This window comes from Nycticebus coucang, chromosome 12, assembly GCF_027406575.1.
Source record: "Nycticebus coucang isolate mNycCou1 chromosome 12, mNycCou1.pri, whole genome shotgun sequence".
Taxonomy (NCBI): domain Eukaryota; kingdom Metazoa; phylum Chordata; class Mammalia; order Primates; family Lorisidae; genus Nycticebus; species Nycticebus coucang.
Genome location: NC_069791.1, coordinates 68,938,638 through 68,962,960, shown reverse-complemented (window position 1 = coordinate 68,962,960; position 24,323 = coordinate 68,938,638). Strand labels below are relative to the sequence as shown.

Here is a 24,323-nt window from a genome sequence, read left to right as displayed (position 1 = left end):
TAAGTAAGATTCTAACTCAGAAAGGGCAAAAAGATGAAAATTAAAATAAATGCCTCTTTTACATGTTTGGGAGGGTGTGATGAGGATACTCTCATATACTATTCAGGGATCATAAGCTCCTGAAATCCTTTTAGCAATATTTATCAGAAGCATTGAAACATTAATACCCTTCAACTGGTCATTCTACTTCTACAACTTAGTCTACAAAATTATTTAAACTACAAACGAATATTCAGTAATAGTCATAAAATAAAAAGTTTGAAATACCTTAAATATCCAGAAAATAAGGACACCCATAAGAAAGAACATTATGCACCCATTAAAAATTAATTTTATAAAGAAGTTTTATGGTTGGGAAAATGCTTACATATAATATGAAAGAAAACAATCAGGATATAAGATGTTATCACAATTATGTAGAAAATATATATTCATGTACCCAAAACTAAATTTGAATTAGTTGTTCAACATTTATGTGCACATCTGGAAATAAAACTCAACAGAAATAAGTAGGCGTGGGGGCAGGGAGAAGAAGGTAAATTCACACCTACCTGGTACAATGCACACATTCTGGGTGAAGGGCACACTTATAATTTAACTTAAAATGCTCAAAAGCAAATTATGTAACCAAAATGTATGTACCCTGTAATATTCTAAAATTTTAAAAAATTAAAAGAAATTTTTTTTTAGACAATATAAATTAAAGTGAGAAAAAGGAAAGGAAATCATCAAGACATTAACTACCATTTTTAAGATGACAGGAATTCTATTTCATCATTAGGCTTTTACTTCCAAATAATCTCCAACAGACATTTACTAAGATCATCATCACATTAAGTATTATCAAATTTTGGCAAATGTTGCACACTTACTGCTTACTACGTAGCTAGGTGCCTATCATTCTGCTAAGCACTTTAACTTTTATATCTAACTTTTCAAACAGCATTTTGAATATATGCTACTATTATCCCCATTTTACAGAAAGTCTTGTAAAGGTTCCAAGTTTACCCAATGTCACACAACTATTGACTTGCAGAGTTGAGATTCAAACCCAGCTCTGACTTCAGAGCCCAAATCTCCACATAAGATAACTGGCATAGCAAACATATCAATACTAGAACTATCCAAACATACCCACCAGTTTGTTTAGTTAATAACATTTTATCTACTGAATAAATTCAGAGAAGTATTGATATGTACATTGAAAAAAAACTCCCTGTTAACCTATGAAGAATTGCCTCCAACTTAGGTTGTATTTTCTACATGTGTAAAGGTAGCACATTTGATCAACTCTGAAAGAGAGACTAAAAATATACACAGAAAGATGTTGACACAAATCATAAATGCTATCAGGATAACTGACTTACTTCTTGTGTGATCGTTGGCCTGAACTGCTTATGCAGCTCAATAATTATTCTTAGACAAATAAGAACGTTTTCTTCATTTTCCGTCTTTAAAAAAAAAAGCATTTACAAGAAGTTATACTTTGAGAACTTAAATATTAAGCATTTTCTAAATGCACATCTTCCATCAACCAAATTATATTCGATTGTTGAAAATTCATAACCCTACAGAACACAGCTGTACAGATTTGGGGGGGGGGGGTTTGAGACGGAGTCTCACTGTCGCCCTTAGTAGAGTGCTATAGCATCATAGCTCACAGCAACTTCAAACTCTCGGGGTCAAGTGATTCTCTTGCCTCAGCTTCCCCAGTAGCTGGGACTACAGGCACCTGCCACAACACCCAGCTATTTTTAGAGACAAGGTTTCACTCTGGCTCAGGCTGGTCTTGAACTCCTGAGTTCTGGCAATCCACCCGCCTCGGCCTCCCTGAGTGCTAGGATTACAGGCATGAACTGCTGCACCCAGGCAGCTGTCCCAGTTTTTGTGGTCTTTTGCGGACCACCTGAAGGGCATCCCACCAGCAAACTCTGAGAATAACTCTGAAAGACAGAGTAACTGGTATTTACAAATCTCATCATGAACTAAGGACTTCATGGTCCAACTAACACCTTTCACACCTTGAAAAATATTGTCAGAAGACCAGGAAAGAATAATCATCCAGCACTCCCCACGGACGGGACCCTTTGCTAAGCACTTTATAAATGCTCTGTGCCTAGTGGGTACCATCCACATTTGACTCATGAAGAAGTGAAGCCTCAGAACAGTTAAACCACGTGGCCAAGATGACACAGCTAATCACAGGGCCAAGGTCTGACCCAACTCTCACCCCTCCAAATCTCATCTTTCTAAGGGCCCCAGAAATACTAGAGAATTCTAAATACATCAAGACTAAGAAGGGCAAGAAAACCATCTTAGAGATTAATTTAACAGGAACCAACTGAATTCATTTCAAGAATTCAAGATACTCTTTGAAAAAGTGGCACTTTTTTGAGATATACACAACAGAAAGTACGATGCAAATGAACCCTGCACTCCTGAGTCAACTACCACCCAACTCCTTTTCCACAATTTTTTAAAAGAGTTCCACTATGCCTGATCAATTTCCCAGTGACTCAAACAAATCATCTTCAATGAAGTTATCTTTCTTAGAAATTTAATTGAGGAAATGGGGGGAAGGGGACATTAAGAAAAATTTGTACTCACAAGCATCAGAACTTTAGTAAAAGACACAGTTGTAAAATACTAGATTTTACCATAAGAAAATCATTGAAAGTTTTGAATACGGATATATAAGAATTGATTTAAAGGTTACCTCTAAAAAGCGAAACATCACAGACAAAACATTTTTTGTATGAGGACGAAGATGTTCATTGGTTGGTATTCTATGAATTATTTCAAGTACTAGCTTCCGCAGTTGCTGGCAAGAAAAATAAAAATAAATAAAAAGATAAAAATAGTGCCAAGGGGTCCAAATTAATTCTCTCATATTCTACAAGTATCATACAACTATCTGAACTTTACCCCACTACAAAATGAATCTGATTTTATAAATAGTCCATTAAAACTACTTAAATGTAAACCAAATTATGTGCTACAAATTATTATTTTCAATATTTCTACAGTTATATACCAAATCAACTAAGCCAACTTTCTCCTCTTTCACAACTTATCAGTATTTCCAGCAGAAGGACACTAGTGCACAAATATGAAATAGATTTAAGATGAAAGAGCAAAACACCAACTGAACTTAGTTTAGGGTCTCCCTTCAATCCTGGGTTAGCACCCATGATGCCATCTCCTATCACCCTGGGCCTGAGGACTAGTTACACCACAGGCTTGTCCTCAGCTTTCATAATTTAGTCTGTGCAGCTCACAACTAACATGTAAGTCAAATATGCAAGGTCTTGAACTTGTGTAAGTTGAAAATACTATGTTTACCATTAAGCTTTTGCTGGTATTATGGTAATTTTTCTAAAACTCATTAATAAGATATATGCTGAAATATTTATAGAAAAAAATGATATGACAGGACTTATTTAAATGATCATGATGGTGGGTTATGAAGAGTATGGGGAGATGTGTACAGACAAAATTGGCCATGTGCTGTAGAATAGAAATGTGTAAGATTAGAGTTGGCCCAATAGGTATGGGGGTGGAGTAATTCCTTCCTTCATATATATTTGAATTTGCCTGTAATAAACAATGTACATGTATGTATCACCAGTTGGCAAATGTGAATAATTTAAATCACACAAAGATGGTCTAGACAAAATAAAACCAAGACATTTAAACGAGGCAGCAATAGTCTTAGACGAAGTTATTCTTAGGTGACAAAACTTCTTTCATTTCTAACTAGAAGTTTTCTCATAAGTTTTCAATTAATTCATAATCGCTCACCATCCTACAGCATTATTTTTTATTCCTCACTGATATTTTTGAACAGATTACCTGGGCTGGTTTCTCCTGAAGAAATTGAACTTCTCCATCTTGAAGAAATGTAAGAAATCGAGGGATGATATGTTCCAGGAATGTGGAATATTGAGGAGATGATGTTACATTCTAATTAGGCAAAAAGAAAAGAAAAGCTCAGTAAGTTATGTGTACATGTTTTCATTTCAAAACAGGTCAGGCATGGTGATTCACACCTGTAATCTAGCACTCTGGTAGGCTGTGCCTAAGCTCATGGGTTTGAGACCAGCCTGAGCCAGACTGAGACTCCATCTCTAAAAACTAGCCAGGCCTTGTGGCAGGGTCCTGTAGTCCCAGCTACTCGGAAGGCTGAGGCAAGAGAATTGCTTGAGCCTAAGAGTTTGAGATTGCTGTGAGCTATGACACCACAGTACTCTAGTGAAGATGACAAAGTGAGACTCTGTCTCAATAAATAAAAAGTCAGATACTATAACATCGAAAGAATGTAAGATGTTTCAGCACAGTCAATGGTAATTTTTAATATCTGCAGATGCTTTAGTGATAATGTAGTTTTAAATAAATTAGAATGATTAGTGTTTCTGATCCAATTCAATAGAAGTAAATGCTAAAATTTACTATTAAAACTAGACATACCAACAATTTAGAAAATATTAAGTTTGGAGTCCATTCTAGGCTGGCTCTGCCACAATCTAAGTATGAGACCTCTGTGAAGTCATTTGGCATCTAGATCTCAGTTTCTTCATCTGGAAAATGAAGATCCTAAGAAAGTAATACCTTTTTCTAACCTAAAAATCAAATTTAATGATCAGATCTATATTAATTAGATTATAATTTAATCTACTATAATCTGTTATTTATCCCAGCACCAAATGTTTTAAAAAAAAAATTTTTTTTTGAGACAGTTTCACTTTATCACTCTTGCTAGAGTGCTGTGGCATCACAGCTCACAGCAACTTCAAATTCTTGGGCTCAAGGAATCCTCTTGCCTCAGCCTCCCAAGTAGTAGGGACTATAGTCACTCTCCACAACACCAGCTAATTTTTCTATTTTTGGTAGAGACAGGGTCTCATTCTTGCTCAGGCTAGTCTTGAAGTTGAGAGCTCAAGAAATCCACCTGCCTCGGTGTCTCAGTGTGCTAGGATTACAGATGCAAGACACCAAGCCTGGCCCCCTCAGCGCCAATTTTAAAATAGGAAATAAAGCTATAGTTCAGAGAGCATATAGTAAAATGGCTATTAGTGCAGTTTGTAGATCCCACTTAAGAAGCTACAGTTACTTAACCTCTCTAGGGGTAATACTTCCTGTTTTCCTTATAAGACTATTGTTAAGATTACATAAGTTACTGTATGTAAAGTTTATAGTTACTATATGTAAAGTTTATAACATCATCTATGATAAACACTTGGTAAGTGTTATCTGTTATTATTTACACAGCACTTATGTGCCGAATACTATGCTATATGCCTTTTATTTTTTCTCATTTGGTCCTCACTACAACCCTAAGATAAGTATTATCTATTTCACAGATGAAGAAAGAAGTTAAAACATTTGGAGCTGGGCATGGTGGTTTGAGCCTGTGACACCAACTACTTGGGAAGCTGATTTGGATCACTTGAGTCCAGGAGTTCACAGGTAACTTACCAAGAACCCAGTCTCAAAAAAAATTAAAAGTTTTGGAAGTGGATTCAAATCAAACAAGTCCTTTTTCTCTCTTAATACCTCACTTATTCATTCAACAATTTTTTTCTTTTTGGTAGAGACGGAGTCTCAATCACCCTCGGTAGAGTGCTGTGGCGTCACACAGCTCACAGCAACCTCCAACTCCTAGGCTTAGGAGATTCTCTTGCCTCCTGAGCAGCCTCCTGAGCAGCTGGGACTACAGGCGCCCACCACAATGCCCCGCCATCTTTCTGTTGCAGTTTGGCTGGGGCCAGGTTTGAACCTGCCACCCTTGGTATATGGGGCCGGAGCCCTACCCATTGAGCCACAGGTGCCGCCCTCATTCAACAATATTTATTGACTTCCTATCATGTGCTCACAAGGAGATAAAATGATGAACAAAATAAACCTATGCCTTCAGAGATGGGGGAAACAGCAGTAATGGGAAGACAGTTATCCATAAAAAGTACCAGCAACTACAACAGGTCATAATTTACTGGATGAAACCAAGAACAGAAGATGCCTTTCTCAACAAGTAATGTTGGCTCGGCGCCCATAACTCAAGCGGCTAAGGTGCTAGCCATATACACCAGAGTTGGCAGGTTTGAATCCAGCCCAGGCCGGCTGAACAACAATGACAACTACAACCAAAAAATAGCCAGGCCGTTGTTGCAGACGCCTGTGGTCTCAGCTACTTGGGAGGCTGAGGCAAGAGAATCACTTAAGCCCAGAGGAGTTGGAGGTTGCTGTGAGCTGTGATGCCACAGCACTCTACCCAGGACAACAGCTAGAGGCTGTCTCAATAAAAACAAAAAACAAGTAATGAAGTAATGTTTACATTAAAACCTGAAAGGCGGTGGCAGCGCCTGTGGCTCAGTCGGTAGGGCGCCGGCCCCATATACCGAGGGTGGCGGTACAAACCCAGCCCCGGCCAAAGTGCAACCAAAAAATAGCCGGGTGTTGTGGCGGGCACCTGTAGTCCCAGCTACTCGGGAGGCTGAGGCAAAGAGAATCACTTAAGCCCAGGAGTTGGAGGTTGCTGTAAGCTGTGTGAGGCCACAGCACTCTACCGAGGGCCATAAAGTGAGACTCTTGTCTCTACAAAAAAAAAAAAAAATTAAAACCTGAAAGGCGGGCCTGGCGCAGTGGCTCATGCCTGTAATCCCAGCACTCTGGGAGGCCAAGGTGGGTAGATTGCCTGAGCTCACAGGTTCGAGACCAGCCTGAGCCAGAGCAAAACCTAGTCTCTAAAAAATAGCCAGGCATTGTAGTGGGCACCTGTAGTCCCAACTACTTGGGAGGCTGAGGTGAGAATCACTTGAGCCCAGAGAGTTGGAGGTTGCTATGAGCTATGATGCCATAGTACTCTACTGAGGGCAACAAATACTCTGTCTCCAAAAAAAAAAACCTGAAAGGCAAGTAAGACTTACCCATGAAAAGGTGGGGGGAAAGATTCTAAGAAAAGAATAGGCAAAGTTAAAAAATCAAGAGAAAGTACGAGTGTACAAGTGTACTAAGTACCCAGGACTTTGTGTAGTACCTGAATAGCTTCTATCCAAGTAAACTGTGAATTTTGGGGGACAGAACTCTGTCATCTTTCATCCCTAAAGCTTAAGATTCTTTATGAACCTATCACCAGAGAAAAGATTCATGCTGAAACACTGAACTACCAGGTTACCAACAAATCAAACGTATTTGCATATAAATCCATATTAACTATTTATTGACTACATAGCTCCAAACATCTGGGTTCTGAATTTCTCCAACAAAAAGGATTATTCAGGGCCAGAATAGGTGGCTCGCACTTTTAATACTAGCACTCTGAGAGACCAAGGCAGGTGGTTTGCCTGAGTTCAGGAGTTTGAGACCACCCTGACCAAAAACAAGACTCCATCTCTACTAAAAATATAAAAACTAGCCAGGTGTAGTGGTTGGTGCCTGTGTCCCAGCTATGTGAGAGGCTGTGGCAAGAATATTGACCCAGCCTAAGAGTTTGAGGTTGCTGTGAGCTATGATTCCATGGAAAAGAAAAGAAATTTTTCTAGTGGGGTAATGATGGTAATTTAGAACTGCCTACTGATAGTCATTCTAGCATTTAATTCTTTGATTTAATTTTAATTCAGTCATCTGAATTTCATTTAAGGCAAATATTCAGACCATATAGATTTCAAAAGTCACATAGCACTTTACTTTTGATTCTGTTAATTTAATCAATGCGTCTGAGATCAAAAGCCAGGATCTAACTTGCTCACTGCAGATACTAAAAAGGATAAGTAAAGCCAGACACTTAATCCAGATAGGCCTAAGCCGATGCTGGGAGGCTTGGCCCATTTGCTTATTCCTGCAGGTTCACAGAGAGCCTCATGTTTCAGCTTCTCAAACGAACCTGCTAGAACTATGGTTCTCTCAGATCAGTTCTTCCAATAAACTGTAGAATGGAAGCTGATCCTCTTCTGCCTCCCACCTCTTCTCATATGTATATATTTCTTAACAGCTTGCTTTAGCAGTTTGGGAGAAGAGAAAGCTCTTTAGATGTCTAAGTATCTCAAGATTTTTTTTCTAGCTTGGCTCAAGGCAACAAGTCCTTGAAAATGACTACTTAAAAAAAGTAAGCTAAAATAGTATCCATTACTATAAGCAGTAGGGTATCTGATTCAATCCCACTAACATTTATCTAATGTTTATTAATTCAAAAGACCATGCACGGGCTAGGAAACATTTTACCTATTACTCTTAACCTTAATAACCTTGTGAGAAAGGTTTTATTATCCCACATTAAAAATAAGAAATTTGATCCTTTTGTAGTCCAGCAGCATGATAACTGAGGTTTCATGCTCATGTGAGCGATATGGCTCCCTCAAACCTTGTTATGTTGTTGGCACATTTCCCATCCGACATGAAAAAAAATTTTTTTTTTTTTTTTGTAGAGACAGTCTCACTGTACCGCCCTCGGTAGAGTGCCGTGGCGTCACACGGCTCACAGCAACCTCTCACTCTTGGGCTTACACAATTCTCTTGCCTCAGCCTCCCGAGCAGATGGGACTACTGGCGCTCGCCACAACGCCGGGCTATTTTTTTGTTTTTGTTGCAGTTTGGCCGGGGCTGGGTTTGAACCCACCACCTTCGGCATATGGGGCTGGCCCTACTCACTGAGTCACAGGCGCCGCCCATGAAAAAAATTTTTAAATAAAAAATAGGCTTGGTGCCTATAGCACAGTGGTTACGGCACCAGCCACACTAACCGAGGCTGGTGGGTTTGAACCCAGCCTGGGCCAGCTAAACAACAATGACAACTGCAACAAAATAGCCAGGCGTTGGGGCGGGTGCCTGTAGTCCCAGCTACTTGGGAGGCAGAGGCAAGTGAATCACTTAAGCCCAAGAGTTTGAGGTTACTGTGAGCTGTGACACCACAGCACTCTACTGAGGGCGACATAGTGAGACTCTGTCTCAAAAAAATAATAATAATATAAATGAAAAATAAATAAAAATAAGAAATGTTAACTTTCTCATTTGTCTGTGAGACTAATACCCAGGTAAACCATAAAGTTGGGCAAAATATGAGATAACTTTTTCTCAGGTATTGGACAAGGGGCAGCATAAGACCATGATTCCCAAGAGGAGGGAGATTCACAAGTTGAGCCTCATGATCACCACAGCTCTTTGCCTAGGTGATCCACGTGACTAGGGTTCAGTATGCTGGGTCCAAATAGAGGAGTGCAGGGCAGCTCAAGTGGCTGGAATCTGCAAGGCAGAGCGTCAGAGAGAAATGAACTACAGTGGGCTGGGCTGCACATACATAGGGGAATACTACCTAAAACATACCAGGGTAGCTGCTTTAGAATTGAGAGATAAACAAAGACATTGGCGCAATGTGCAGCAACATAAGAAGATGTTGGATTTAGTCTAGCCAGAATGCAAAGACCTACTTAACATCTTGGTATATTACCTCCCAGACATTAGATACGTAGCTGAGGAAGGACCAGGCCCTAAAATCAATTTCTGATGAGATCCACAAGGAGACAAGAGTTTAGAGGTTGAATACCATCAAGTTAGAGACTTGAGAAACACCTTGGGCTATCAACAGATCCTCCCTACCAAAGCATAAAACCAAGTCTAAACGAGATCAATGAGATCAGCAAGCAACTGAACCATCAAAAATTCAGAGGGAGATAACAATCTAGAGTCCCTATAAGAGTTCACATATTATGTCCACTATAAAATAAAAAGTTACTTAGACAAGCAGAGAAACAAGATAATGTCACCCGTGGCCAATAGAATTAACCATCAGGCTGTGTAAACTGACTTGTGCCTGTAATTCTAGCACTCTGGGAGACTGAGGCAGGAGGAGCCCTTGAGCTCAGGAGTTCAAGATCAGCCCAAGCAAGAGCAAGAAACACCCCATGTTCCCCCACTAAAAATAGAAAAAAAATTAGCTGGGCATTGTGGTCAGCACCTGCAGTCCCAGCTACATTGGAAGCTAAGGTGGGAAGATCACTTGAACTCAGGAGCCTGAGGTTGCTGTGAGCTAGACTGATGCCATGGTACTCCAGCCTGGGCAGAGTGAGACTCTGTCTCAAAAAAAAAAAACAACAAAAAATAAGAAGATTGAAGAAAAATGAACAGAGACGGAGGGACCTATATGACAATGTAAAATTATGGACTATGAGGTCCAGAAGAGATAAACTCCTTGATCAAGGTCATAGAAGCCCTAAGTAGTAGAGCCAGAACTGACATCCAGATCTCATTACATAATAACATACCACCGCTTACCTGAACATAAATAATTCACAACTTAAGTCTGAGTGCACTGTAAGAGTATTCACCTAAAAAAGCTACCTTATTTAAAAATGAAAAAACATTAAAATGGCCTGGGCATGATGGCTCATGCCTATAATCCCAGCACTCTGGGAGGCCAAAGCAGATGGACTGCTTGAGCTCACAGATTCGGCCCAAGGAACAGTGAGACCCCCATCTCTAAAAATAGCGGGGTGTTGTGGCAAGTGCCTGTAGTCCCAGCTACTTGGGAGGCTGAGGCAAGAGAATCACTTGAGCCTAAGAGTTTGAGGTTGCTGCAAGCTATGACACCACGGCACTCTACCAAGGGTGACAAAGTGAGATTCTGTCTCAAAAAAAATTAAAATGACCAAACCACGGGCCAGGCTCAGTGGCTCACACCTGTAATCCTAGCACTCTGGGAGGCTGAGGTGGGTGGATTGCTTGAGCTCACAAGTTCGAGACCAGCCTAAGCAAAAAGTGAGACCCCCATCTCTACTAAAAATAGAAAAACATAGGCAAGAGGATGGCTTGAGCCCAAAAGTTGGAGGTTATTTGAGCTATAATGCCATCGCACTCTACCCAGGACAACAGGTTGAAACTATCTCAAAAAAAAAAAAAAAAAGAAAAACTGAACCAAAACCAATATTCCTCAAACTGAACCAAAACCAATATTCCTCAACATAACGTGGAGTTCACTAGCACGAGTGTGAAGTGTCTGTGTCTAATTCATAGACAGTGTCAATACTACGAATTTTCAGTTTTAATATATACTAAATCACATTAGCAAAGATAATATGTAAGTAAGCCCAACATAACAGCAACAAGGAAAGTACTTAAGAATATTTACATCAAAATGTAAAATATAAAATATAAAGCTCATACCTCAAAATTTTCACTAACTTCTTGCATCATTTTTAACTTTGTTTCATCAGCTGCAAATGGCAAAACAAACCATCAGACAATCGAAATTATAATAAGGTTGTTCCTAAAATTACTTGATTTAATAACTTAAGAGAAGCAATCAGATCTTATCAGTTTGACTGTCATGGCCTAAGGGAAGGCACATAGCGAGCTAGTTCCCTACAATCAGTCGCACACATTTGTACTACCAGACACACATGTGCACACACAGACAAAAACACAGATATACACAGACACACACAGACACACACGTGCCTCTTTGGGGCTCCAGCCAGTACTGCTCATCACTTTGCTTCTCTACAAGGTAGAGAATGGAAAAATAAATTAACAGTTAATGTCACCATTTATCTCAAAGTGCGCATCATTTGAACTGATTTGAATAAGTCATATCAATGCATTTCTAAAGGACAAAAAGGACCAACTCACGTGTATTTACATCTGTGAGAGCTGCCACAAACTGAAGGTACTTTTTCATCAGAGTGGTTTGGTCAACCACCGTGGCCCCTTGTGTTGCAACAAATGCCATTTTTCTTTTGAGCTGGTTTGCTTCTCAAGAGAAAAGTATCAGGTCCATGAGTTCACCCAGCCTATGAAAAGAAGCATATGGTCAGCCAACTTATCATGGGCAAGGGCTCACAATCTCTATGAAAATCTTACTGAAAGGCCTATATTCAGCTAAGTATGTGCACATTAATCTCCAATAACACTGTTCCTTCTGCTTTTTTGAATATAAAATGTACCCAAATCCACTTTATTAATTTCAAAACATAATGTTTATATATAGATGCTTTTCTTTCCCACCCTATTTCCTTCTTTCCCTGAGTCAAGGGTTGGCAAACATTTTCTGTAAAGAGCTGAAGAGTAAATATTTTAGTCTTTGCAGGCATGCATTCTCTGTCACAACTACTCAGCTCTGATGTAGCCAGAAAGCAGTCATAGACAACATATAAATGAGGCTATCTTCCAATAAAACTTTATTTATGGATGCTGAAATCTGAATTTCATATCATTTTCATTCATCATGAAATATTAGTCTTCCTTTTTCCCCCCAGCCACTTAAAAATATAAAACCATTTTGAGTTCATGGTGTGTATAAAATAGGCAGCAGGCTATTACATATATTTATATATATAGGATTTGGCCTAGTGACTGTGCTTTCAGCAATCCCTGCCCTAGGCAACTGGTTCTCAAACTTCAGAGTGCATTAAAATCACCAAAGGTGGACTCCCAAGGACCACCCAAAAGACTGTGGTTAAGTGAAGGGTACCGGAAGCTTCAGATTTTGTTTGCAGCTGGCACACAGTAGGCAAGCAAAAAAATGTTCCTTGAATGAATAAATGCTTCAAAAAGCGCCTCAGTCAGAAACAGGCTGCTAATGACTATACTTTAAGAATTGCTGCTTGATCTGACATGTAGATGGAAACTTGGTTTCTATTTTAAGAGCTGTCACAAGTGTCCAGAGAACTTGGTGAAATTGCTTTTATCCACCCTCCCTGCATAATTTTTTTTTTTTTTTTTTGAGACAGAGCCTCGCTTTGTCACCCTTGGTAGAGTGCTGTGGAGTTATATAGGTCACAGCAACCTCCAACTCTTGGGCTCCAGCGATTCCCTTGCCTCAGCCTCCCAAGTACCTGGCACTACACGCAGCCGCCACTGCTCCCGGATATTTTTTTAGAGACGGGGGGTGGGGGTGGGGGGGGTGTCTCACACTTCCTCATGCTGGTCTCGAACCCGTGAGCTCAGGGCAATCCACTCGCCTCTGCCTCCCAGAGTGCTAGCTGCCTTAAATTTCACTCTGCATTAAGAGGTGATTTCGTGGTTTAGTTTTCTTCGACGGACACAATAATAACTCATCTACAGGCCTTCCAAAGGCCCTGCTCTACCGAATATGCTCCCTTGCAGATGACACAGGCGATGGAAGCCACCCTTACACCAGAGAGCTCCTTCCAGTCACTCTCTCTTCTATGTACAGAGGATGCTCACAGCTGTCCTCCAACAGCCCGCCAAAAGCCCCAACCCTGTAGCTAGGGCAGAAGTCACTAAGCCTTAATGACTAAGGAAACCAAGGACAGGGATTCCACCAGCCCTGCTGGGTGATTAGCCACTGTTTCACCTCTTTCAGGTCACACTCCCTCCTCCAAGCACAGAATGTCCCAAACCCCGTCCCCCATTCCCAGAAGACCCAAGATTCAGGGTCCCGGGCTCTCTTGCCTAAGAACCCCTAGTACTGCCCAAACTTTTTACAGGCTCAGACCGCTTTTTTTTTTTTTTCACGTAAGTCGTCAACTCTGCCATTTCCCGGAGCCCCGAGAAGCCAGGCTCTGCCTCCCGCCGGCCTGGGGTCCCTTACATGGAAAACGTCCCATTCCGCCTGTCTGTCGGAAAGCGGCTCAAAGACGCCGGAGGCCGAGGGGCCGGGCCTAGACTCCAACGAGCCCACTGCGCCCAGGCCCAGGTGGGAAGGCCCGGACCGCACCCGCCCACACCCCGGGGTAAACGGCCCCGCCGCCCGCTGGCCCCGCTCCGCCGAGCTCAGCCTGAGGCGACGCCGCCGGGCCAGAGGGGGCGCTGTAGTCACGGCTACCTTCGTTGTCCGCCCCGGGCCTGGCAAGCCGGGTGTCTGCGTGGAGGCCAGGAGGTACCAGGCTGGCCCCAGGGCGCCTCTGGGAGGACGAGTTCCCAACCCTTCACTCGACCTCTCTGATCGCAAACGGCCCTCCGGTTCCCTCCTTTTGTCACCGTCCCGGACACTCTGCGATAGCCTCCCAGGCCGTACTACGGCGAGCGCCGAGAGCCAATCCCCGCGCCCGCTAGCCCTGCACCTCCCATCGCTTCCTGCCGGTTCCGCCAGGAGCGGCGCAGATCTGAGGACGGCCGGCTTCAACCGAGGCCTGGAGGAGACCCGGGCTCTCGAGGCCCCACTCCACCCCTCCGCGGAGCCGCCGCGCCGCAGAGGCCTCCCCACGCCTGAGGGACGCGCGCGCCTCCCGGGGCCGTTCGGCCGCCCGCCCGCGCTTACCCCGACTTGGGCGGCCGGACGGCCTCCAGCAGCCCCGACCACCTCCAGCGCAGCCCTCTCCGCCGTAGCTCGGCCGCGCGCAGTCCCGCCCCCGCTTAAAGCGGCCGCGCCCGCTGAACGAGAACTAGGCCCCTGCGCACCGCCCCCAAGTGGGTGCGGCCTGGGAGGGAGCGGGGAGGGGCGTCCGCTGTCCTGGGGGCCCGCCGGCCCTTTAAACCCGCTCCTGTGAGGCGGCGCCACCCGCCGGGATGCCCGGGGGACAGGTGCTAAGACTCTTTGGACTCCTGCCCTAAAATTCCTCCCAGGCTCCAGGCCGTGGGGAAGACGCGGGGGCTGCTGCGGGGCGGTGGGCATTCGAGTGGCTTCCCGACTTGGCAGCAGTCTGGCTCATGTAGAGTTCACCGCTGGTGGCAGACGGTAGGGTGGGGGTTCTTCCCTGCTCCCTTCCTGGAGCCCGCAGAAGTGAGAGGAGGCAAGGAGGGTCTTGGGACGGCAAAATCTGGAGAGAGACTCAGGAAAAAAAGGCCCAGGTGTTCTGCCAGACGTGGCGACAGAAAGTCCCATTTGTTCTGCAGCTGTGTCTTCTGGAGGCTGGATCTATCTGGCGTTCAGAACCAGGTGGAGAGCAGCCTCAGACCTGGCCAAAGCAATGAAAAGACAAGAGTGGGGAGTGGGACAGACGCCCTGATACCCAGCTGAGGTGGCCAAGGCCAGACCAAAAGCCTCCTAGAAAGGGAAAAATACTGTTGAGCTTCACTCCATCCATGAGAGCGGTTGACCGGGAGAGCTGTTCCTGGAAACCCATGATTATCGCGTTAGATGGAGAGAGCATGACAGTATGACCTGAACTCCACCACCACCTGGCCCTGCTTTCACCTCCTGCACCTTTCTGTACTTATTATCATCCCATCATCACCAACCCCCACCCCCAAATAGTTGCATTCTCTTCCCAGATACATTTCACACCGTGCAATAAACAACTTGCAACCCTGCAGATATCCTGGAGGAAAGGCACTCTGTTCTGATACATGTTCCTTGCTTGTTTAATGTTGCCACTTAAGAACAAGCTGCAGCTGAAACGTTGAGATTGCATGTGGATGGTTTTACTGCCAGTTACTCCTGCCCTATGAAAAATAAAATGGATCAGTCTACCCTTTCTGTACTGGAAGTGGCCTGTTTGCAGGCAAAAACCTCTAAGCTCCCACTGCCACCAACCCAAAAAGTAGGAGGTCCAAGACTCTGAAAAGCTGAAATATCCAGGGCTAAAATCAGTGTGCTCAGAGTTGTTTAATATTGTTTGGGATTAGGGGACAGGTAGAGAGAAAAGTGGTAGACAAATTTGGGGTTAAGTTTTATCTTCATCTAATATGTAAAGGTCTATAGTTAGGCATAGCCTTAACATTGTCAAAATCCCTGCACTTCCCCATGTCTTGAGTGTCTATCAAAATGCTCAGCACACTGGCATGTTTTTTTGCCTGTTTTCTTGTCTGTCTCCTAAATTAGAGGTTGGAGACAGTCAACTTTATCACTATGGGGTAAATTTGCATAAAACCTTGCAAAGACTTCCCTCCATACCATTATTATCTGGCTCCCCTCACCCGCAAAGTCACCCCTCATTCATCATGTTCCACAGTTTCCATCTCTCATACCCACCTACATTGTTTCTGCCTTAGGACTTTTGCAGCCAACTCTCCCATCTTGTTCTTCTCTCAGGGACACAGAGCTGGATCCTTGCTCAGCTCAAATGTTGTCAGCTCAAGCAGGCCTTTCCTAAGGGCAAATATAAGAAAACCCATAGGCTGGATGTGGTGGCTCATGCCAGTAATCCCAATACTCTGGAAGGCCAGGGTATGTGTATTGCTAGAACTCATAAATTCAAGACTTGCCTGAGAAGATCGGGACCCCATTTCTAAAAAATAGCCAGGCACTGTGGCAGATGCCTGTAGTCCCAGCTACTCTGGAGGCTGAGGCAAGTGAATCACTTGAGCCCAGGAATTTGAGGTTGCTGTGAGCTATGGCACTCTACCCAAGGGGACAAAGTGAAACTCTGTCTCAAAAAACAACAGAAAAAGAAAACCCTTTTACTTCCTGTCTTTCATGATACTGTTTCCCTTATAACCTCATAATCTGAAGTTATTTATTTACTCATTTTTCATCTGTTTCTCCTCTTAGATGGTGAACTCCTTTTCTGTCTTTGTTCACCAAGGAATTCTCATTGCCTGGGGTATTTTGATCTACTAGGGTTAGGGCTGCCACAACAATGTTCTACAGGTCCAATGGTTTAGCAACAGTTCTGGAGGCTGGTCCAAGATCAAGTTACCAGCGAGGTAGGTTTCACTCTGAGGCCTCTTCTCTGGGCTTATAGGCAGCCACCAACTCATTGCATGCTCACATGACCTCTTCACTGTGGCCACATTGGGGGAAAGCACTTGCACACATGCACTTTTTTGCAGAGATGGGTGTTGCCATGTTGCCCAGGCTAGAGTGCACTGGCTATTCACATACACAATCATAGCACACTATAGCATTGAACTCTTCGGTGCAAATGATCCTACTGCCTCAACCTCCCAAATAAGAGACTATAGGCATGTGCCACCTCTTGTGAACTATCCATCTTTTAACTAGTACATGATTTATATTGAATTAGTGGCCTACCCTTCTGACATGATTTAGCCTAAATTACCTCTTTAAGGGCCTTGTCTCCAAATGGAGTTACACTGCAGGTTAGGGCTTTAACATAGGAATTTGGGGACACCAGCCCTTAACAGATGTTTAATAAGCAAATGAATAAATGTGTGCCCTGCCTGGAATAATGCTCTTTGCAGGGTGGCAGTCAACTGGAACACTAAAATGAGAGTGCAGGAAGTCCCAAAATATCCACTCTGATGGTCACAACCAATCTGCAGAGGAAGGCTCCACCATGGAGTGAGCCAGGGTACAAGGCCTCAGCCTGACCCTTTGAGAGCCACCCAGAAGCCAGGTCCTCTCTCTCCTACTGCCCCTGGAATTGCTGGAGTCTCTGCTTCCCTTGGCTTTGAATGTTGGGCTTCCCAGAGGCTGGCCTTATGAGTTCTACCCCTGTGAAGAACATTTCCCATGATGAATTAATCACCTAGCACCTAATCCTCCCCAGATTGCTCATGAGTTTCAGTAGGACAAATAGGTATCCTGAGGTCTGATAAGAGCTGAGGCCCAGACCTGGAGCCACAGTAAATTCAACAAAAGGATTTCCCTGAATTCCATTTTGCACCCTCTAAGCTACCAGAGGATTTAGCCCTAAAAAGTCTCCCAGGACATGATCTGGAATCATTGTTGTCTGGCTGGGGGGAGGGAGGGTGGGGGTTTGGAGGGGCTCCCACAGTGTCATTTCCAGTGTAAGATAATGAGGATGTGTGGTAGGAATATGGACCCTGGAGCTGCCACCCTGCTATTGCCAAAGGAGATTCAATTACACCACCTTGCTTAGTCAAGAGCCCCACTAACCAGCTTTGGAAAGATTTTCCAAAAACTGACATAAAGGAAGTGTGAACTTTCCATTACCCAGAAAAATTGAATTAATCAAAACAGGCAAGTCCCGCCCGCCCCCCCCCCCCCCAGTTAGGTTTTCCTGTCCAAAACTTCTTTATCTGTCCCTGGGTTCCAGACTATTTCCCGAGGCTGCTATTTTGGCTGTTTGGCCCCAGGCGATACCCATTAAGGCTTGTCCTCAGTGTATTTTGTGACCAATGCTCACCAGAGGAGAGGATGTTCACTTTTTGTGCTATTGCAGAGATTGATCACATAAGCTACCATCTATGAAAGCAGTCCAAGACGCCAGCATGGAGAAGGCATTAATGAATGATTGTCCACATGAACTTTCAGTGAATTACGTTCAAGGGCTTAGGGGAGTTACCAAAAGAACAGTTCATCTTATTCTTTCATTCATTCAAAAAACATCTACTTTGTACCAAACCAAAGTTGAAGCCATGCAGGTATGTGGCCCAGGCCTAGGTAAGGATGTTAGGAGTAGGATCAGAGTCATGTGACCTATGTGGTCTAGACTGTGAGAATTTGTGAAAAAAAAAAATGACATGTGGGATAGTAAGATGCATTTATATCCAGAGATTTTAAAATTCTGCTTTCTAATTCAATAGTCCCTAGCCCCATATGCAGTGTGGCTGGTCTGAATGGAGATGTTCTCCAACTATAAATTGCATACCAGATGGTAAAGACTTACAATGAAAAAAAGGAGGGAAGGCTGGGCAGGGTAATTCTAGCACCCTGTGAGGCCAAGGTTGGTGGACTGCTTGAGCTCAGGAGTTCGAGACCAGTCTGAGCAAGAGTACAACCCCATTTGTACTAAAAATAGAAAAACTAGCTGGGCATAGTGGTGCACACCTGTAGTCTCAGCTACTTGGGTGGCTGAGGCAAGAGGATTGCTCAAGCCCAAGAGTTTGAGGTCACTGTGCAGTATAATGACAACATGGCACTACCCAGGGGGAAAGAATAAGACTCTGTCTCAAAAAAATAAATAAATAAATAAAAGTATATGAGGTAAAATATCTTATTGTTAATGTTTAGATCTATTATATGTGGAAATGATAAATATGTTGAGTTAAATAAAATACATAATTAAAATTAATTTCACCTGTTTCTTTTTTCTTTTTTAAATGTGGCTACTAGAAAATTTAAAATTACATATATGGCTAGAATGATATTCCTAGCCAACAACACTATTTTAGGAAAGCTGGATTTCTGAAAGGATTTCATGCCCCCCGCCCCCCATCTGACACTCCCTGCAGGGTTCTGGAAAAGGGGGCTTCTGGGCGTGTTAGGAGATGGGAGATGGCCGGGCGCTATGAGAGTCCAAAAGAGAGAAGGCGGCAGCAGGAAATTGATGCTTTTGAAAAATCCTGACTTATTAGAAATTAGGAAAAAGAGTCAAATATTAGCCTCAAGTTGGCCTTGAAGTTGGTTTCTGTGACTTAGATAAGACTGTGGCTACTTTAAAATTACTACTGAGTGTAATAATGTTACACATTTAAAAAACAATACATTTTATTCTCTTTAGTACATTTTTTTTTTTTTTGAGACAGAGTCTCACTTTGTCGCCCTTGGTAGAGTGCCGTGGTATTATAGCTCACAGCAACCTCAAACTCTTAGGCTCAAGTGATTCTCTTCCCTCAGCCTCCCATGTAGCTGGGACTATAGAAGCCCACCACAATGCCTGGCTATTTTCAGAGATAGGGTCTCACCCTTGCTTAGGCTGGTCTGGAACCTGTGAGCTCAGGCATTTCACCCACTTCAGCCTCCCAGAGTGCTAGGATTGCAGGCATGAGCCAGGGCACCTGGTCCTCTCTTTAGTACATTTTAAACAACACTAACAACCACACCTTTTTTTTTTTTTTTTTAGAGACAGAGTCTTACTCTGTTGCCTGTAATAGTGTTGTGGTGTCCGTCGTAGCTCACAGCAACCGCAAACTCTTGGGCTCAAGTGATCCTCTTGCCTCAGCCTCCCAAGTAGCTGGGACCATAGGCACCTACCATGATGCCTGGCTAGTTTTGTTTTGTTTAGTTTTTTTCTATTTTTAGTAGCAATGAGATCTCACTCTTGCTCAGGCTGGTCTTCAATTCCTGACAAGTGATCCACCTGCCTCGGCCTCCCAGAATGCCAGGATTATAGGCTTAAACCACCACCTGTGACCAAATATTTGAAACTCTTTTTCATTTTTATTTTATGTTATTTTATTTTGAGACAGAGTCTCAGTATGTTACCCTCAGTACAGTGCTATGACATCCCAGCTCACAGCAACCTCAAACTCTTGTGCTTAAGCAATTCTCTTGTCTTAGCCTCCCGAGTAGGTGGGATTACAGGTGCCTGCCATAACACCCAGACATTTTTTGTTGCAGTTGTCATTGTTGTTTAGCTGCCCAGGCTGGGTTCAAACCCACCAGCCTCTGTGTATGTGGCTGTAACCACTGTGCTATGGGCACAAAGCCTGAACACTTTCAATTTATCCTTAGGTCAGTCTCCTGGGGTTGGAACCATTATCTCTATTTTAAAGAAAAGGGGTATCGAGGCATAGAGAGGAAAGTGACTTTACGAGGTTATTTTTTTTCCTTTTCTTTCTTCCTTTTTTTTCTTTTTTAAGACAGAGCTTCACTCTGTCACCCTGGGTAGGGTGCCATGGCATCATAACTCACAGCAACCTCAAACTCTTAGGTTCAAGCCATCCTCTTTCCTTAGCCTTCCCAGCAGCTGGGACTACAGTTACCCAGCACAATGCCAGGCTAGCCACAATGCCTGGCTAGTTTTTTCTATTTTTAGTAGAGACGAGGTCTTGCTCAGGCTAGTCTCAAACTCCTAGTCTCACACTTGATCAGGCTGATCTGGAACTCCTGAGCTCCAGTGATCCACCAGCCCTGACCTCTGGGAGTTCTAGGATTACAGGTGTGAGCCACTGCGCCTGGCCTTTTTCCAGAGTCTCCTAGGACTGGTATTTCTTTTTCTTTTTCTTTTTTTGAGACAGAGCCTCAAGCTGTCGCCCTGAGTAGAGTGCTGTGGCATCACAGCTCACAGCAACCTCCAACTCCTGGGCTCAAGCGATTCTTCTGCCTCTGCCTCCCAAGTAGCTGGGTCTGGCACCTGCCACAACGCCCCGGCTATTTTTTGTTGCAGCTGTCATTGTTGTTTGGTAGCCCAGGCTGGATTTGAACCAGCTCAAGTGTATGTGGCTGGCGCCTTAGCCGCTTGAGCCACAGGCCCCAAGCCAGGGCTGGTATTTCTACCAGTGTGGTGGTTGATGTTACCCGGAGGTGACATCAGTCTAGCACTTTTAGTTTTCACAAGAGACTAGCTCAGATCCATTCCCCCTCCCTTTCCAGGGGATGGAAGTGTGTGTGTGTGTGGGGGGGGGGGGGCAGTATCCTTATATCATGCGGTTATGGTCCATCAGTGCCTGCTGGACCAGAAAGGCCATCCAACCCCTTCACTGTGTGGAAGGATTCCCTTGTCCAGGTATGGAGCAAAGCAGAGGACAGCTGGAACCAGGGCCCAGCCCCGCAAGGCCTGGCCAGTTTCTGGAAGACAAGAGCTCTGCTCCAGGTGGCAGATGGAATCATCTGTCTAGGCCCATCACTCATTGACGTTGTGTGACTCTCGCAAAGCCCTCACTAACACAAAGTGGCCATCTTCCCCGATATGAGTCCGAGTCCCACTTTACAGCAGGCACCAAGCAGGTAAACTGAGGAATGACTCCCGAGCCAGTGCAGTGGCCGAGAGCTGAGGCCCTTTCACAGCAGGGGGTAAGGGGCATTTCCTGGCCGCTTGACCTACGCCTGGCACACCGTGGGCGCTCGACATTTTTTTAAAGAAGAACGGCATCTCCGCGCTGCGAGCGGGCAGAGGGCAGGCACTTGGAGAAGGACCCCATGGGGTCCGCAGGCGGTTGGCAGAGCAGCGCACACCTCTGGGGAAGCTGAGTCAGAGCCAGCGGGAGGGGACCTGGAGAGAGGAGGGGGGAGGACTCGGAGAGGGGAGGGGGCGCGGCCGTGGGGAGGACGCGGAGAGGTATGCGGGGAGGGACGAGCACCGAGTGGTTGGCGCGGGCCGGGGTCGCGCGGCAGGCCGTGGGCGGCGACGGTGGCGCGCAGAGACAGAGCGTCCCAAGACGAAGACGAGCGAGCGCGGCGTCCGCACCTCCCGCGCAGCCTGAGCCGAGCGCCTGGAGCAGCTGCTGAGATCGAGCCGCGTTCCCTCCGCGTCCGCTCGGCGCTGCTCCAGCTCCCGGCCCCGCCATGGCTCCGGCATGGTGGTCGCGCCTCAGCCGCATCCTCTGGCTTGCCTGCCTTTTGCCCTTAGCCCCGGCTAGGGTGGCCGCAGGTAAGGCGCCGGCCTCCCAGCTTTCCCGCAGCTGCAGTCAGCCTGGGGCCCGGGGCAGTTACCCGCGGGCGGGCTCACTGGAAGCTTGGGCTGCGGAGGTGGCTCCGTGCGTCCTGCGCGCACTACGCTCCTCCAGGAAGGCCGCTGAGACACCCTCGGTTCATCCCCTTCACCCCTCTCCTTAGAAGTCGCCCTGGCACTTGAGGGGGGTCCCGCCCCCCTGGGTTCCTGCTTCCACCCCCGGGTGGGCCCTGCATTGGAAACCGCGCGGGTGGCCGCAGCTGCGTCTGGATGCCTGGGGACTGGACGCCCGCTGGGGGAGGGTAAGACGATGCCGGAGGCCAGGAGGTGCCGGAGTAGGTTGTCTTACCGCAGCCACCCAGGGAGCATCGTCAGTTGGCCCGCGGAGCAGCATTTTGGCTTTAGTATGTCGCCTTTATCTGGAAGGGTTTTCCACCCAGTGTGCGCTGGCTTTAGGGTGATTTTAGAGCCCGGGAGGCCAGTCTGCCATTTCCTCTCTGGGAATGATTTCCAAAATGGACCCGAGCTGACAGCCTCTGCTGGGGCCCACCCAAGGCTGGGTGATGGTGTTTCTGCCAACCCCACTTCCCCACTGTTGGAAGGGAAGCACCAGCCTTTCTGTCAGTTTGGGGGAACCAAAAAGAAACCTGATTGGAGACACGTAGAGGCACAGGTGGGGTGTGGGCAGCTAAGAAGGTTAAAAATTATCCAACATTTTTCATCCCTGCACCCCCCCACCCATGAAAGAGTGGTAGAGAGAGGAAGGGATCTAATTCAAATTTATGAAAGAAAAGCCACAAGGTAAAATAAAACCCTGCAATAACTCAAGTATGAATTAGGAGAATTTTGTGGGAATTGTGCTTGGTCAGGATCCCCTGCCTCCCTCTGAAAAGGGGTCTCTTGCCCTTTAGGTTTATTTGTGTCCAGAAATTATCAACGTGTCTGAAATTGTAAAAACAAAACAAAACAAAAATGAATGAATTCTTTGGAAATCATGTGCGGTTCTCAAACTGGCCGATCAAATCCTTGATATGGTCAAAATCACAGTGGCTGGGAGTGGTGGTGGGGAACATACCTTATCCCTCACCCATAGGGAAAAAGTAGAGGCCTCTTCCACCCTTCCATGTCTAAGCCTACATGGAAACTTTGTACACCGGGGGTTCATAAGTCAAGGCAGCAGTCCATAAACTAGACCATTAATGAATTCCAGGTTGTATTATCCAGACTTAAGAGGTACCTTGGGAAGTCTTTCGGGCAGTGTGCATGTGCCAAGTGAAAGGGCCGGTGAGGCCATTTTCTAGAATGTTCAGGGCATCACGTGCTATGTTGCTGGAAAATGTGCTAGCTCTACTTGGAAGCCTGGGGGCCTAACAGGTAGGCATTTCTTCTATGGGCCAAACCTTTGGGGTAGTTGTCCTTTCTCTTTTTGCTTTGGTCCCTTCAGCTCTGGCTCACTTGAGGCACCAGTGGAGTCCTCTAAGGCCCTGCCTTAGCCGTTACATACTCCAAGGACAAGGTTTCTGGACTCCCCCAAACCTGGAAAGACAAATGTGATGGGTAGAGCAGCAGGCCCTGAGCTAGGGTCCTTTATCCATACTTGGTGGCAAAGCCTTCACGGCCCATTTCAGCCCTGGGTGCCCTGGACACCTCTGAGAGCCCTGGAGATAAGGGATGGCATAGCTCAGGCTATGGAACACCTGATTTTAAAAAGCTAGTTTGAGAAAAAGTGCTCTTGGAGCCTCCTTGCAGCTGGGCAGGTGGGGGGCTGGACCTGAGAGCTGGACCAGTGTCTGTGGCAACGTGTGCAGCAGGCCCGTCCCTCCCCACGCCCAACAGCCCCCCCTCCCAGCCCCAGGCAGCCGCCCTTCTGATTTCATTCCCCTGGCAACGGATCTGCAGATCTGTGTCGTGCTGACATGCGCCCATCTCACTGTAGATGCTGCTTGGCTATTAGCGTGCAGCCGAAAGTCCCTACCTCCTGCCAGCCTCACTCTGGCCCACACTGTCAAGGGGGAAGAGGAGCAGGAGGGGAGGAGAGTTCCAGAAGCCAGAGGGAAAAGGGAGAAGGTGGCCTCTCAACCAACTACTTCTTTCTGTGCAGCCTGGCCAAATGCTGGTGGTGCAGACTTATCAGATGGCCCCAGGCAGCAGCAGCAGTGGCCTTTGTGGCCTCATATCATTCAGTGTGTACACTGCATTTGCTTAAAGGAGCTTCTACCATAGTGCCTATAA

General features: G+C 45.3%; 2 protein-coding genes and 2 non-coding genes across 12 annotated transcripts in view; 2 read left to right on the top strand and 2 right to left on the bottom strand.

The window, feature by feature from the left end:
• Window positions 1-14,310, bottom strand: part of TRRAP (transformation/transcription domain associated protein) — a 124,622-nt gene extending 110,312 nt beyond the window's left edge. For all 8 annotated transcript variants that reach the window (XM_053554838.1, XM_053554841.1, XM_053554840.1 and 5 more), the window contains exons 1-6: window positions 14,210-14,310; window positions 11,617-11,777; window positions 11,152-11,201; window positions 3,853-3,963; window positions 2,717-2,821; window positions 1,368-1,451 (exon numbers count right to left, since the gene is read on the bottom strand). In XM_053554838.1, coding sequence (XP_053410813.1) covers window positions 1,368-1,451; window positions 2,717-2,821; window positions 3,853-3,963; window positions 11,152-11,201; window positions 11,617-11,716 — 450 coding nt within the window. In that variant the 5' untranslated portion in view covers window positions 11,717-11,777; window positions 14,210-14,310. The remainder of the gene's footprint in view (window positions 1-1,367; window positions 1,452-2,716; window positions 2,822-3,852; window positions 3,964-11,151; window positions 11,202-11,616; window positions 11,778-14,209) is intronic.
• Window positions 8,287-8,390, top strand: LOC128563050 (small nucleolar RNA U13). Its single transcript, XR_008373717.1, has one exon. It is a non-coding gene; the product is annotated as a small nucleolar RNA U13 (small nucleolar RNA).
• Window positions 11,284-11,489, bottom strand: LOC128563068 (small nucleolar RNA ZL1). The gene has a single exon (XR_008373729.1). It is a non-coding gene; the product is annotated as a small nucleolar RNA ZL1 (small nucleolar RNA).
• Window positions 14,311-21,736: 7,426 nt separating the features above from the next.
• The window catches only part of TMEM130 (transmembrane protein 130), a 30,993-nt gene continuing 28,406 nt past the window's right edge, over window positions 21,737-24,323 (top strand). For both annotated transcript variants that reach the window (XM_053554848.1, XM_053554847.1), the window contains exon 1: window positions 21,737-22,070. In XM_053554848.1, the coding sequence (XP_053410823.1) occupies window positions 21,986-22,070 (85 nt within the window). In that variant the 5' untranslated portion in view covers window positions 21,737-21,985. The remainder of the gene's footprint in view (window positions 22,071-24,323) is intronic.